Source organism: Chenopodium album, chromosome 16 (genome assembly GCF_948465745.1).
Source record: "Chenopodium album chromosome 16, dcCheAlbu1.1, whole genome shotgun sequence".
In the NCBI taxonomy this organism is placed as follows: Eukaryota; Viridiplantae; Streptophyta; class Magnoliopsida; order Caryophyllales; family Amaranthaceae; genus Chenopodium; species Chenopodium album.
In genome coordinates, this window is record NC_137849.1 from 39,242,986 (window position 1) to 39,255,759 (window position 12,774).

A 12,774-nucleotide genomic window follows, 5' to 3' on the forward strand; every position below is an offset into this window, starting at 1 on the left:
AGATGACAACTGATCCACCTTCGGAAGGCTACTAATGAAGTCCATTGAAACACTCTTCCAGGGTCAAGTGAGTACTGGAAGTGGTTCTAGCAGGCCCCTGGGCTTCTGTCTGTCAACCTTGTCTTGCTGGCACACAAGACAAGTTTTGGAGTAGCTCATCACATCTTCCTTCATTCCTGGCTAGTAGTACCCCATCGCGAGTAGATTAAGGGTCCCTGCCATCCTGGGTGTCCCGCCCATAACGTGTCATGGCATTCCTTCAACAACATTTTTCTCAATCTCCCTGCTTTAGGAATGAAAAGTTTCGTGCCTTTGGTGAAGATGAGACTATCCTCCATCCAAAAGCGTCTAGTCTTCCCTTCTTCAATCATCTTCATTATTGTTTTTGTCATCGGATCATCAGCTAGATAAGCACGTACTTAATCTCTAACAGATGTGACAATACTGCTTGCGGTCATTAGTGCCAGCTTGTACATTGCAGCAAGATCAGCACGCCTACTCATGGTATCAGCTACTCTGTTGCTTGATCCTGTTCTATTAGTGAACTCCACATCAAAGTCGACTAAGGTCTCTTGCCACCGAGCTTGTTTCCTCGTTAGTTTGGGTTGGGTGAGAAAGTGACTCGCCACAGTGTTGTCTGTGCGGACGGTAAACTTTGATCCTAACAAGTAGTGTCTCCATCCTCTTAGACAGTGCACAATGGCTAATAACTCCTTTTCCTGTGCTGCATACCTTCCCTCAGCATTATTCAACTTCCTGCTTTCGAATGCAATCCAAAGACGGTGTTAATGGGGTTCAAGGATGCTTGATTCTTGGCAGCTTCACCAGTAAGACGGCTGGAGTTAGTGAAAACAACCCAAGATGGTGTCATACGATTACCCTGATCGTTTGTTATGATTTCAACACGATCATGGTGCCAAACTGCAAATCAAGGGTAAGTTGTACCAAGATCGATTCCGATCACCGACCATTCTTCTACTGTTTCTCCCATTTACAAAGAAGCTCCAAAAAAAGTAACTACACAGAAAATGGAAGGAAAAAAGTTGAATAACTTTTGAAATTCAGAGTTCCTAACATAGTATTAGTTGCCAATTTATAATAGGATATTAGCATTGCAAAATGAAGCTGAGCTTTGCCGTAAAAATTGAACTTTTGGCAAAACAATAAAATCAAAAATCAAAAATCAAAACCCTAACTAAGCAGCAACTAACAAACAATCAAACAAACAAATAAATAGAATTCAACTATAAAAAATGACGTGTGAAAAGAAATCAGATAAACAACATACAATAATGCAAAAATTAAAAAATTTGTCCAAAAAATAAAAATAAATCATAGCCCTGAACTAAGCAGTTAAACAAACAAATAAAAATGAGCTATAACAAATACGGAGTAATGTATAGAAATTTAGAAAGCATTAGATAAACAACCTACCTTATGCGCAGAATTTACCTGCAAAGTTTTTCTTTGGCTTATTTCCAAGGCTCCAAGCTAAGGAAGTTAAGGAAAATAGAGAAGAACCACAAATATACTCTGTTTTTCTTCTTTTTTTTAGGAAACAAATATACTCTGGCTTCTAAAGGAAGATTGTTAGAGATATGAGATATCGGAAAATATATGAGTGATATATTTTCTGTATTGATCTTATTAGGAGAATAATATATTTAGGTTTATTTTATGTTAAAATATTATTTAGAGAATATATCTTAAGGATTTATGATTATAATAGTATATCTTTTAGGAATATTTGTTTCCAATCTTATGTTCGTAGGTTTTATCTTATGTTCGTAGGTTTTGCATAAATACTCTACCTATTGATGAATAATAATTAAGTCATTCTATTCTCTATCACTCTAATTTGTCATGGTATCAAGAGGATAGATCTTAGGAGTATTTACGAAAAATTTCCCCCTACCGATGGGTTAGAAACTTAAACCCACCGGTGGGATAAACCTTTAGCCAAAACTACAATTTTTTTATTTAAGTACCTAAGGATCTTGTTGAGTGTATGTTGATCACTTGATGATCATGCATGAGGAATTTTTTTGTGAGTTTTCTGTAGTTGACGAGGTGATGATGAATAAGGGTCCGAGCTTGGACTTTGATTTGATTAAAAAAAAATGGGTGTCTTGTGTCGTGAGACAAGATATATTGGTTGTCCTTATGCCGTGAGACAAGGTTCATGTGTTGGTTCTCCTTGTGCTGTGAGACAAGGGTTTTAAATGTTTTGAGTGTGGTTTACTCTAAAAAAACCAATAAGAGATTTGAGTATGGTTTATTCTGAAAGACCAATAAGATATTTGAGTGTTGTTAACTCTGAAAAACCAATAAGAAATTTGAGTGTTGTTACTCTGAAAAACCAGTATTTGATTGGAGCTCGGTTTTGCTCTGGAAAAACCAAAAATTGTTATATTTGCAGGTTCGAAAAAAATGATGTTCCTGTTTGATTGATGACTGATAAGTTCGAAAAGATGAACGTTCTCATCATTGAAGAAAAAAAAAATTTACAAGAGTGTGCATCTCGGCTTCAACAAATTGAAGAATTTCCAATCACAATGTTCGTGTTACTGTCGTTACGATTGCGGGAGGGTGTTTGAGATATGAGATATCGGAAAATATATGAATGATATATTTTTCGTATTGATCTTATTAGGATAATAATATATTTAGGTTTATTTTATGTTAAGATACTATTTAGAGAATATATCTTTAGAATTTATGATTATAGTAGTATATCTTTTAAAAATATTGTTTCCAATTTTATGTTCGTAGATTTTGTATAAATACTCTACCTATTGATGAATAATAATCAAGCCATTCTATTCACTCTTTTCCCTAATTTATCAAAGATATAAACAGTGAACTAGTGAAGTACGGAGTAACGTGATAGTACATGAATTAGCGCCAAAATGAGTTTATTCTTTGTCCAACACACTCTCACGACGTCGTTTTAGACTTTTAAATAATTACGTCCAAGATTGATTTGATCTGACTGTCTAATTTGTCCAAACTTTGACCTTATGTGTAGGATAATTTATAAAGAAAAAAATATACATCCATTGGTTTGTTTATAGTTACAACACTTATATAAAATGAAAATGTTACAATAGTTGCAATTAGAGGTATTAAAAAAACTGATCCGAAAACCCAAAGACTGGCAAATTACCCAACAAGTAATTATTGGTTTTTTCCCCATTTTTAAGAGTCGGTTACCCAACCCGCTAAAAACCTCGAATTTTGGTCAAGTAATGGGCCGTAAGATGAGAACCTCGAGTACCAAATAATTTTTTATTCTCTTTGTCCCACAATGCTTGATATGTTGGGATGGACACGAAGTTTAAGAAAACTACAAAAAGGTTCATTTAAAACTAACAGCATTCCAAAAAGTTGTGGGCCTAAAGAGAGTATAGAAAAATAAATTTTCATTAGCAGTCTCCATATTTAGTAACGTGTCAAGTATTTTTGGGACGAACGAAAATAGAAACTGTGTCAAGTATTTTAGAACAGAGGGAGTATTTTTTTTTTTTTTCCGTTTTGTTTTCCTGGGAAGCCTTAAATTTGGGTACTCTCGGAAATTTGATAGACTCAAATGTAAAATAACAATTTTATAATTTCATAAATTAGATCACTCAAAAGAATCCTAGTTTCTATCAATCATCGGTGAAAATCTTTGTTTAACTAACCTTCTAGCTCATGCACATGCATCTACATATCATTAGCTTCTAAATCTATACTCTATACTATATTTTAAAAGACGTTCATAAAATTGTTTATGTGCCACGTGTACCCCTTCTTGCACCAATATTACGCCATGTCATCATTCAACAACCTCTACTATTATGCCACATCATCATTCAATGATCCAAATTAAAAATGCATGTAAAGAGATTCAAACCCAAACCTCTTTAAATGCAAACCACATGCATTACCATGTTAGCTAGAATTAAATTATAATCTTCTAATCCACATTTATGTATAAATACATACTGAACAAGTATTATAATGTAGAATAAAAACAAAAACAAATAAAAATCCAAAATGAGTTATTTTTGTCATTGTATTCTAATTTACTACGTAAAAAAACTTATTAAGTCTTTTAAAGCGTCTAATATAAAAATAAAATTATTCAAAGTATCTCCCGGAACAAAGTCCGGGCTACATACTAGTTTGTAACAGAGTCTAAGTTAAGTCAAGGTGGAGATCTAATCAGAGAAATAATAAGAGATTGTATCCAAAACTCTTATAGTACTTCGTATTTTAATAAAATTTATACTGCCTTTTTTTTTTTCTAAGAAAAATATTGCGTATTTATTTATTTAGATAGAATCTATTATTTGCAAATTTACAAAATACTACTTCCTCTGTTTTTATATTATTGCACCATTAGAACGTTTATACTATTTAACTTAATCTTATTTAACCACATTTGTGATTTATTCATTAGGAAAAATATAGTCACGTGGGATCTAGTTAGATTCATCTCGAAATCATCTTTTCAAATATCAAAGTTTTATAATTTTTACAAAAGCATAAATAAAAATATTAATATCTAAAATAATGCATTGGTAAGCGTAAAATCTCTCGTAATGCAATAAAAAAAGAACGGAAGAAGCAACACACATCATTATTTCTCACAACAGAATTATTAATTACGGAGTAGGAGATAAAGGGATTACAAAGGAGAAGCAAAAACGAACAAAGTTCCATTATTATTTAAGTCAAATAAAGGGTATGTTACTCCGTATGAAATTGAGCTAATGACATGGCGGAATACTTTAAAGTTAAATTCATTAGAAAAAAAAGCCAAAAACCTTTCTTTATCCAAAAAACCTTGGTCTCATCAGCAATTTTACATACTTCAATGATGCTTTTGCTATTACCAACACCACTTAACATGGAAGCATGGACTGCGGCACCATAGGCAACAGCCTCGTCTGGGTTGATGCTTTTGCTAAGCTCCTTTCCAACAAAGTACTCTTGCAATAACTGCTGAACCTTAGGAATTCGGGTTGACCCACCAATAAGGACCACATCATTAACATAAAGCTTTTCAAACTTGGCATCAATTAAACACTTGTCAACAGTATCCACACAACTCCTAAACAAATCTATGTTAAGCCTCTCAAATCGAGCACGAGTTATGGTTGATGTAAAATCGATGCCCTCGAAAAGGCAATCAATGGAAACTACTGTCTCAGCAGTTGAGGAAAGTACCCTTTTGGCTCTTTCCAAAGCAGCTCTCAATCTTCCAAGAGCCCTTGGATTATCACTAATGTCTTTCCTGTGCTTCTTCTTAAACTCGTCTGCCAGATTACTTACCATTCTGCTGTCAAAGTCCCCTCCACCTAGGTGGGTGTCTCCACTTATTGCTATGGCTTTGCATTCCTCCTTTTCCATTCTTACTAAGGAAACATCAAATGTCCCACCACCTAAGTCAAAGATTAAAACGTTTTTTCCAGGGGCATCAATACTTATAGCCTTTGTGTCAATGCCATAAGCAGTGGCAGCAGCTGTCGGCTCATTAATGATACGAACAACATTGAGTCCTGCAATGGTTCCAGCATCTTTAGTCGCCTGGCGCTGGGAGTCATTGAAATATGCAGGAACCGTGACAACAGCATTCTTTACTGTGGTGCCAAGGAAAGCCTCCGCGGTATCTTTCATCTTCATAAGGACCATTGAAGATATCTCCTCAGGTGTGAACCTTTTCTCCTCACCTCTATATGTGACTTGAATCAGTACAGGCTTATCTTCATTTCCTGAATCAGCACCATCTACAACCTTAAATGGCCACATTTTTATGTCATTTTGTACAGTTTCATCATTGAATCTTCTACCAATAAGCCTCTTTGCATCTGCCATTGATAAGCATGTAAGGAAAGTTGTAGTTAAGTCTTAAAATCTCTTAAACATTGATTTAAAATCCAATAGAATACTGTTCACTACAACTTCAGGAAATGAAACCAAACAGTAGGATTTTTCATTTCTATGCATGAAATTATTCTAAACCTAAAACCTCTTATTTGTTAAGTTAGGAATTTCAAAGCTGATGGAAATCTCGCTCATTTTTATACATATCCTAACTTCCATTTATAAGCATTTACTATGCAAATTACAACAAATGAACGGAGTGAAATATTATACTATCATGAATTATAATTTGAAAAGAAGTTACATCCTATATTTCACTCAACCGGCCCAACTAGCTTAGTGTTTACAATTGTGAAGCACTCTAAGAAAAAATGATGACTGATTTTACAAAATTGTTAATGAGAAAATGCCAGGGGCATAATTGTTAAAAAAAAAAAGAAAAATAAAATTCACATTAGTTTCTATTCACAAAAAAAAAAAAAAAAAAAAAAAAAAAAAAAAAAAAAAATCACATTGGCATCATTCACAAGACCACAACAATCCTAGCTTTAGAAAGGGTTCTGGTCCTGATCAAAGGTGATTCTACCTTCAGTTCTCCTGAGTAAAACCCCCATCCTCAGGGTAAGATTATCAGACTCAGCTATACGGCTTCTCATCTCCTCAGCGTGCAAGCCTTTAAAAGTATTAATTTATTTGATGTGCATAAACCTCGTTAACTTTCACATGTTATCTAGTTCAAAATCATTAGCATAACTCTTTCAGTCATTCCGTGTTACTTTAAAATTTGTATTGTAACAGTGCAACCTTATATTTGTAAAATAAGTGCAAATACCTTACTTAGCTTTGTGGGTCATCTGCTTTCTTAATTAATCGCTTTATATGATGTTGGTGATTAGGGTAATATGGCTATGGGTGGCGTTGATGTATACTAATTTCATTATCTCATTTGATCTTACAAATTCTAGCTATACTCTTGATCTTAGCAAAAGGGACAGAAAACCAGAGAAGTCCTGTTTCTATACTCATATTAATCTTACACCTAAGTAACATAACATATACTCCCTCCGTCCCTAAAAGGCAAGCAAATAAAACAAGCTAAAGCTGGGAAAGATAGAGTAAGAAACATACCAAAGATGGTGTTGATGGGGTTCAAAGAGGCTTGATTCTTTGCAGCTTCACCAATAAGGCGCCCAGAGTCGGTGAAAGCAACCCAAGATGGTGTGGTACGGTTACCCTGATCATTTGTTATGATTTCAACACGATCATGGCGCCAAACTGCAACACAAGAATAAGTAGTACCAAGATCGATTCCGATCACTGGCCATTCTATTTTCCCACCCATTTCCTACTCAGCCCTCAAAACTGTTCCAAGGGCAGTTCTATTAAAGAAGAAAGGGAAATTTAATGTCTTTTGAGCTCAAATGTTCTCATTATGGTATTGTTGCCGTTTTATAGTAAGATGTTAGCATTTCAAAAAGAGGTAAATTTGTGATGGTCAAAATTCCGCTGAATCTAAACTTTAAAAAAAAATCTGACCTAAAAACTTCTTCACATTTTTCAAAGATTAGAAGGGAGAATGAGTGAATGACTCCTCGATAACAAAAATCATTTAAGCATCATGCATACTATAATTAATGTTCATAAAATTTCTTGGAAATTTCATGTTTTTATAATCAAGGGGGAGTGACTCTTCGTATATTACACAGTCATATGACTCATATCATATGAGTAAGCTACTGTAAGTCTAACTTTTTAAGGCAGAGGAAGTACTTTTTTTTTTTATGTAATTATACAGGAGATTTTTCTTTTTTTGAATATACAGAAGAATTAATCACTCATGTTACACAATTAAATCTTATAGAACTGTTCATTGCATAGGATATCAATGGATTGCATGCAGTTTAAAATTTTATACGGAGTATTTTGAAATCACTTAGGAAAATGAATACAATTTCAAAAATAAAAGTATCATATGCTGTGAATGTTGATCATAAAAAGGAAATGGAAATATCTGATATTCATGCTGTGAGTGTTGATCATAATAAAGAAAATGGAATTATCAGATATTCATGAAATACTGCTGCGCATCCAGAAGTAAAAACTAGTTACAGGGAAGCAAAAAAGGAGTTAATTGTGTAGCGAGGAAGAAACTGACACAAGTCGAATTAATGTACTACAATGAAATTTTGTAAATGACAATTATTGGAACAGAGAAGTATGAAAACAGAGTTGCGTGATTGAACATACAAAAACCAACATTACCAAATTTTACCAAGCTACTAAATCACAAGAAGCAGTAATTAGTGAGATATTGGCTTAATTCCAAGCTGACAAGTAATGCTCAGAAAATAATGGAATGTAAAATTCTAGGCCACATTGCAGATTTCCAATTTCAACTACTAGTAGTAGTTCAAATATTAGTAAGTTTCCAAATAAAAAAGACAAAAGTTGATATACCAATCACTTTTGGATCTCCAGATCATATCAGAGTACTAACGTTGCTGCATAACTTGGCGCCAATCATTAAGTCTTTGAAGGAAAATGTTGACATACGAGTTTTAGCTCTTTTAGCTTGTCCTCAAATTTAGAAGCCTCGGCAACATCAGGATTCTCTTCTAGCCATTGGAGTGTCTGCTCAATGGCATCCTGTACTTTCATTTGACCATCACCACAATTTTCAAGACCAAGGGAAATAGGTGTTGCATCCACAAGACTGATATCCTTAAAACTGCTACCAACACCACACATTATAGCAGCTTGGATAGCTGCACCATAAGCAACAGCCTCATCTGGATTGATATTTTTGCAGAGCTCCTTGCCATCAAAAAATGTTTGCAGCAACTGCCGAATCTTTGGTATACGCGTTGATCCACCTACTAAGACAACATCATGAACATTGTGCTTTTCCACCTTAGCATCTTGTAAGCACTTTTCAACTGTATCCACACAAGTCCTAAACAAATCCATATTTAATTTCTCAAACCTTGCACGAGTTATGGTTGAAGTAAAATCAATACCCTCAAAAAGGCAATCAATTGCAATAGTTGTTTGGGGAGCTGACGAAAGTTCCCTTTTGACTCTCTCCAAAGCAGCTCTCAATCTTCGGAGAGCCCTATGATTACCACTAATGTCTTTTTTGTGCTTCTTGTTAATCTCTTCCACCAGATAACTTAACAATATGTTGTCAAAGTCCCCTCCACCAAGGTGGGTGTCACCACTGACAGCTTTAACTTTAAATTCATCCTTTTTTATGGCTACCAAGGAGACATCAAATGTTCCACCACCAAGGTCGAATACTAAAACAATTTTTTCAGCGGTGTCACTACCATTAGCCTTTGTGTCAAGACCATAAGCCATGGCAGCAGCCGTAGGCTCATTTATTATACGAACAACATTGAGCCCTGCAATGGCACCAGCATCTTTTGTTGCCTGACGTTGGGAATCATTAAAATATGCTGGAGCTGTGACGACAGCATTCTTCACTGAGGTGCCAAGGAAAGCCTCAGAAATATCTTTCATCGTCATCAGGACCATTGCAGATAACTCTTCGGGTGTGAATCTCTTCTCCTCGCCCTTATAGGTGACCACAATCATAGGCTTAGCATCTTTTCCTGAATCAGTGGAAGCTACAACTTTGAATGGCCACAGCATCATGTCTTTCTGTACAATCTCATCACTGAATCTTCTGCCAATAAGCCTCTTTGCATCTGTCATTGATTATCGTGCAGGGAAAAAGAGTAAGTTGAAATGAGAGCAATCAATTGCAATTAAATTGAATTAATTTGAATTATTTCAACTATCTAAGCCTTAAAAGTTTAAAGCAGTCAAGAAATACGCACAAAGGAGTTAATTTTAACTATTAGAGTAGTCATGAATTACACACACAAACGTAAATAAATTAAATAAAAATATATGTTACATGTAAAGATATTTTAAAAGATCATCCAAATGTTGAAAGAGTCCCTAACAATTAACAAACCTAGTGAATGGTAAACCAAAAGTGTCTAACTGCAGTAACCTATGTTCTCTGAAGAACCTCTTACATATTAATACTTAGGGCCTGTTCACATTTACTTAATTTCAGTTCAGTTCAGTTCAGTTCAGCTCCAATCAGTTCAGTTCAGTTCCAATCAGTTCAGTTTAGTTCAGTTCAGTTCAACTCTTAATTTCCCTCTCACATAAAATATTCATTTCAGCTCAATTCAGTTCAGTTCAGTTCCAATCAATTCAGTTCAGTTCAGTTCAGCTTCAATCAGTTCAGTTCAGTTCAGTTCAGCTCAATTCAGTGAATATGAACAGGCCCTTACTCCGTTCCACAAATATTGCAAAAATTATCATTGTAGATAGTTTCACAAATATTTGCAACATTTCCCTATTTTCCTATTTGCATATGTTTCTCCTTCTTTCTCCTCTTCACATGGACACATATCTTTATCTCTCTATATCTCTCTCCTCTTCACATGGGTACATATCTATATCTCTCTCCTCTTCTTAAAATCTGTGTCCCTCACTCCCCCACCCATGTTGTAATAACAGAGGAAATATTATTTAAAAACACTATGCATCTTTGTTTAAACATAATTAAAAACTATAAATTTCACTTGTGCAAATTTACACAAGCTTTCCATATACTACTTTAACTGAAAAGCAAAGATGTCAAGTTTATGCCACATTCATGCAGCTCAAGTATCAAAAAATGAGTAATAGTGAGTCTCATGCAAGAAATTTGTGTTCAAACCTAAATCCCCTACATGGTATTCCATTCCCTTACCCCTGCCTAGGAAAGAATGTAATTAACAAGAACAATATCCTTATTGCTTTTACCAACCCCACTCAACACAGCAGCATGGACTGCTGCACCATAAGCAACAGCCACATCTGGGTTCACGCTTTGGCAGAGCTTCTTTCCTGCAATGAAGGTCTGCAACAACTGCTGAACCTTTGGTATTCGAGTTGATCCACCGACAAGTACCACATCATGAACCTCATGCCTTTTCACATTGGCATCACTTAAGCAATTCTCAACAATGCCAAGACACTTTTGAAACAAATCCATATTCAGCTTCTCAAAACGTGCACGAGTTATAGTTGACATAAAATCAATTCCATCACAAAGACAATCAACAACAATAGTTGTTTGGGTAGTTGAAGAAAGTTGCCTTTTAGCTGTCTCAGAAGCAGCTCTCAATCTTCCAAGTGCCCTAGGATTATCACTGATATCTTTTTTGTGTTTCCTCCTGAACTCCTGCACAAGATCATTCACCATTGTGTAATCAAAGTCCCCTCCACCCAGATGGGTGTCTCCATTTACGGCCTTGACTTTAACTTCACCCTTCTTAATAGCAACCAAGGAAACATCAAATGTCCCACCACCAAGGTCAAAAATTAAGACATTTTTCACACCAGTATTCCTACAAGAGTCTTCTGTGTCAAGACCATAGGCCATGGCAGCAGCCGTTGGCTCATTGATGATACGAACAATATTGGCTTATCTTTTTTCCCTGCACGAGTACCAGGTTTTACCTTAAATGGCCACAGTTTCATGTCATTTTGTACAGATTCGTCGCTGAATCTCCTACCCATAAGCCTCTTTGCATCTGCCATTAATCAGCATGTACACAATTTTGTTAGAAGTGAATAATTTAGAATAAGAGTCTATATAATTATACAATTCCTTAATAAAAAGGACCGAATAATAATAATACTACAGTGTGTCTGAAAAAAATCCAAGCACATGAATAATAAAATAAGACGGCATCTCAATATCTATAGAGCATCTTTAACATCAATACTTAATTAGTTAATTTAAACACCGATTAGCATGCTTGTTCAAACACTTTCATATCTGATCTATTTGATTAAGTTAATCATATACTAAACATAATTACTAAATACTTTTATTTGTGTTAAGCTTTCACTCTATTTACAATTAACAGCAAGTAAACATAATACAAGAGCAGGAAAAGAGATTAAGGACAAACCAAAGATAGTATTCGAGGCGTTAACAGAGGCTTGGTTCTGGGCAGCTTCACCAATTAGACGCTCTGAGTCATTGAAAGCAACCCAAGATGGTGTGGTACGGTTACCCTGATCATTTGTTATGATTTCAACACGGTCATTACGCCAAACAGCAACACAAGAGTAAGTTGTGCCAAGATCGATTCCGATCACAGGCCATTCTTTTCCTTTTCCTCCCATTTTCACTTGTGTAATTTTAATTCTGAAGAAAAGCAGAAATGAAAACAAGGGATAAAGTTTTTGAATGAAGTTTGAGTTCTGAAGTTCTTAATATTGGTTAAGTTGCCATTTTATAGCAAAGTAAGGTTGTTAATATCTCAAGAAAAGTTAATTTTGTGACCGCTGAAATTCCCTGTATCTTGATTTGCAGATAAAATTGTCTTTTTCTCTTTCACAAAGATTGGGAAAAGACGAGTGTCTCTTCGTAAACTGAAGTAAATAACTTTTAAAGTAAAACAACTTTAATTTAATCCTACTTACGATTTACGAGTACAATTTGGAGTCCAATAAAAAATACATAGTCAACAAATTTGAGTGTCTCTTCGTACATTCAGCAATAACACATATGGAGTGTTGGTTTATCAATTTTACGTGTACGTGTAATTAAGCAAGACCAGATCATTGATGGTATTTCGAAGTTAATTACTTCCTTCAATCCCACAATAATATAGTGTTGGTTTATCAATTTTACATGGATGGAGTGCGTAATTGATTAGAGCATAGTAGATAACTAATTAAATGAATAAATGAATCTGTCATTTGAGGATTTCTTATATGTTGGGGTATTTTGTATGGAGTAATATGTAATTGAGAGTACTAATGTTTGACATAAGTTGCAGTTAAGGTACTCAAGTTTCAAAAGTTGCAGGCAGAGTACTCATCACA

General features: G+C 34.8%; 1 protein-coding gene and 1 pseudogene across 1 annotated transcript; both read right to left on the minus strand.

The window, feature by feature from the left end:
- Positions 1-419: 419 nt before the first annotated feature.
- LOC145584256 (heat shock cognate 70 kDa protein pseudogene) lies at positions 420-7,213 on the minus strand (annotated as a pseudogene).
- Positions 7,214-8,394: 1,181 nt separating this feature from the next.
- LOC145584257 (heat shock cognate 70 kDa protein-like) lies at positions 8,395-12,069 on the minus strand. The gene is made up of 3 exons (XM_081641140.1): positions 11,853-12,069; positions 11,385-11,468; positions 8,395-9,482 (listed from the first exon to the last, which is right to left on the minus strand). Exons 1-3 carry the CDS (start codon positions 12,067-12,069, stop codon positions 8,395-8,397), a joined length of 1,389 nt encoding a protein of 462 aa, XP_081497266.1.
- Between the last annotated feature and the right edge of the window lie 705 nt (positions 12,070-12,774).